This window comes from Sinocyclocheilus anshuiensis, unplaced genomic scaffold (genome assembly GCF_001515605.1).
Source record: "Sinocyclocheilus anshuiensis isolate Anshui unplaced genomic scaffold, SAMN03320099.WGS_v1.1 scaffold1613, whole genome shotgun sequence".
In the NCBI taxonomy this organism is placed as follows: Eukaryota; Metazoa; Chordata; class Actinopteri; order Cypriniformes; family Cyprinidae; genus Sinocyclocheilus; species Sinocyclocheilus anshuiensis.
Window position 1 is genome coordinate 138,704 of NW_015540941.1, and position 3,851 is coordinate 142,554.

Below are 3,851 nucleotides of genomic sequence, written 5' to 3' on the forward strand. Positions count from 1 at the left end.
TTGGTTTTCTATAATAAATCTGATATAAATCAATCCTATAAATCAATCCTATCCAACAGAAGGTTTTCAGTTAGTTTAGGTGCTCATTCGTCCTCTGCAACTCACCTCACCTGCGGTGTACCCCAGGGATCGATTCTGGCACCTCTATTATTCTCTCTATACATGTTGCCTCTAGGACAAATTAGGAGTAGATTTGATGTGTCTTACCACTGTTATGCGGATGACACCCAACTCTACATACCCATAAAACAAAGACAGACTCACACATAAGAGATTAGAAGCATGTCTTCATGAACTTAAACTGTGGCTCACTAACAATTTTATGTTACTGAATGATGACAAAACCCAGATTATCCAATTTGGTCCAAATGAGCTCTCCAATGGAAATTCTATTGATCTAGGTACCCTTTCACCATACCTTACCCTCCAATGTTAAAAATGTAGGATTTTATCTCGACAGTAGTCTTAAACTAGATAAACAAATCAATAGTATAGTTAACACCAGCTTTTATCATCTACGCCGGTTAGCCAAAGTCTAACTTTAAAGGAGACATATTATGCCCCTTTTTACAATATATTATATAAGTCTCTGGTGTCCCCAGAATGTGTCTGTGAAGTTTCAGCTCAAAATACTCATATTATCATATCATTTTGAAAATGCCTATTTTGAGTGGAAGCAGAAACATGCTGTTTTTCGGGCCTGTCTCTTTAAATGCAAATGAGCTGCTGCTTCCTGCCCCCTTTTCCAGAATAGAGCTGCGCCTTTACAGCTCGTATCTGCTAAAAACATCTGTTTGGTTCTGATTATGTTTATCGCGCTGAAATCATGCGTTTTAAACCATGTTAGTTTAAACAGTTAGTTTTCTGAGCGCACACATCTGAAGCACACGCACAGAAAGCGGCTGTCACAGCATGCGAGCACTAAACTAAGTTCTCATTCACACACAAGTTTACCTTAAAAACACACACGAGTTACAAAAACAGTGGGTTATGACTGTGAAGGTAAACAGCTGGGAAATAAATCTTTTTATTTATTTATTTAGTTTATTTTAGATCTGTGTGGCAGCAGCAATATACAGTAAATAAATCAATAAATGCACTGCTCTGTTGTCTCCTCTGAGGCTGGGACTCTAAACAGTGTTCTGTGCTCGTCTGTGCAGCCAAACACAGAACAGTTAGCATGTTTTGCTCAAACTTTCACCATGGCATTAGAACTGGTACACCGTTGTCTCTTGCAAAAACAAAATAAAGGTGCCATGGGTGTAAACGTACAGATTAAGGGGTGGTAATATTATAATGAGATCCCTTTGCCACGTCACCAAGCGAGCGAAATCAGACGCGCTCGTTTTTTCAGACGCCTGCAGAAAAAAAGGCTTACCAAAACAAAGTTACTGAGTTAATCTTTTTCACGTTTCCTTGTTATTCACGCTTTTATTTCCACACGACTCGACTACTGTAACTCATATGTCGGGCTACCTCTCTCCTCAATGTCTCATCTCCAAATTTCTCAGTCCGATACCGAATTGATTTTAACATTTTAGTTTTTGTTTACAAAGCTAGTTGCAATCAAACAACAGGTTGTGGAACAACTTACCACTACATGTCAGAACTGCTTCTACATTTGCTGAATTTAAATCCATGATTAAAGCTAATCTTTTCACTTGTGCAAAAATAAATAAATAAATAAAAATGTCAGAAACTTAAAAAATACTAAAACCTTTAATTACTTTATAAATATTTACAAAGACTACAATGATACTAAAACAGCACTGATACTACTCTGACTACAGTATGTACAGTGTGCACAGAATACATGGATTGCACAGTCAGAATGTGAAGTATACAAACAAAGCACACTACACTACATACTGAATCCCACAATGCAATGCTCTCGACCTTCAATTTCCAAAATAGCAAATGACGTGTGGATAATAACAGCTGCAAAACATCTCTTTCTTGACTCATTATTTGACAAATGGCAAGACTCTGACACTTTTGGGTTAAAAAAAAACCCTGTGCAACATTCAACAACACATACTACTGTTTGAAAACTACTTCTTTCTATTTGTTGCATATATGTTAAACAAAATTTTATATTTTGATATGCAAAGTGATTATTGTCATACTTGTTGATTTTTATTTGACTGGCAAAAAAAATACAAAATTACGTTTATTGCATACGGATTAAAAAAATACTAGTATGCAGTATAACAGATTAGAATCATCCTGCAAGTACAGACTTGTATCTTGTGCGATAACAGATTCTGAAGAAGCAAATAAAGCCAAACAGCTGCGCTCAAACACATATGTAAGATTTAGCAGCATCAATAATTCCTATTCATATTAACACAACATTTAGGCTTCCCCCAGTAACCCGAACTCCTGCGATTCACTCACTTTTCCACATTTAGAGACTGCAGATTTGCAAGAGGTTTTGAGTTACACCCTGAAAACAAACCATCAGACAGCGAGCGAGCGAACATATGCTGGAGCATCCAGACCTGTGCAAAACACACTTCTGTAACAGCAACGAGCTCGCTCAAGAAACAAAGCCAGTGCATGTGTTTTATTAAAGGCTTGTCTAAACTCGTGAGGTTGAGCAATCACCCACATGCATTTCTCAACCTCATTCAGTGCAATGCTCTGATTAAAGTACAGTCAAGCACAGCTGTGGCTGTCCTTTAAGCATGTTAAGAACAGCTGAACTGATTTCTTAGTTTAAAGAGAATAGTATTCAACTTTCGGAGCAGGTTAAGCTTCTCATTTAATATAAAAGCATGAAAACTTGATGCGAGCTTGCATATTAAATGTGCATTTGGTATTGCAGTTGCTTGCATGTTTTATCCTCTTTGAATATGTTCTAACATCATTTGGCAACCAGTATTTGTCTCTATTTTCAATGCATGAACATGCATTTCATCTTCAGACGTGATTAATGACAATTCCCAATGCAAAGTGTGAGTAATGCACGCAAGCACGCACCAACAGCTTTAACAAAGCATAATCTGAGATATTTATCATGCATATGCAGATTAATGCCATGCACACACTATTAAAAGCACATGAGCAGCTGCTGCGCTGTTTGATCGGCGCACCTGATCCGCCACGTCCTCCCCCGCGCTCATCAGGTCCTCCTGCCGCATCACTCACCGATCACCGCCGGATATCAGCTAAATAACAAGATCAACACGCGTGTGTCAAACACTCAGAAGTGCTGCTGCTGTCTGTCTACTGTCTAGGCCTCCGCCGCCGCCGTCCCACAATGCAGCGCGCCGCTACGGAAAACCTCCTCTCCTCGAGCTCACGCACAGCGGCCCCCCGCGAGCCACGCACACTCACCCGCGCGCGCAAGACAGAACAGTTCGATCATCTTAAAGACTCTCCGACAAAATAATAGTTTGTAACATATGTATGTGTGATATGCACGTTTCATTAAAACAAGCACATTATAAATTAATAATAATAATAATATAATTATTATATTGTATATATTATTATATTATACAAATAATAATGATTATTACATAAAACACAATTAGTATTATATTAACAATATTCTTGTTAAATAAATGTATTATTATTATTACACATAATTAATAATAATTATTATTATTATAAATTATATAATGTATAGTACTAATACGATTATTTAAATATATTTATTATTTTATCAATATACTATTGTTAAAATATATTTATTATTATACTTCTATTATAATTATTACCCTGATTAATTATTGAACATTATCATCATTTTTATATAAACATATAACATAAACATAATGATTATTACATAAAACATGTAGTATTATATTATTACTATTCTTGTTTAATCAGTTATATTTATTATT

At 36.1% G+C, this 3,851-nt stretch overlaps 1 protein-coding gene across 1 annotated transcript in view; it reads right to left on the bottom strand.

The window, feature by feature from the left end:
- Window positions 1-3,334, bottom strand: part of surf4 (surfeit 4) — a 14,213-nt gene extending 10,879 nt beyond the window's left edge. The window contains exon 1 of the mRNA XM_016487658.1: window positions 3,096-3,334. Within this exon, the coding sequence (XP_016343144.1) occupies window positions 3,096-3,143 (48 nt within the window). The 5' untranslated portion in view covers window positions 3,144-3,334. The remainder of the gene's footprint in view (window positions 1-3,095) is intronic.
- Between the last annotated feature and the right edge of the window lie 517 nt (window positions 3,335-3,851).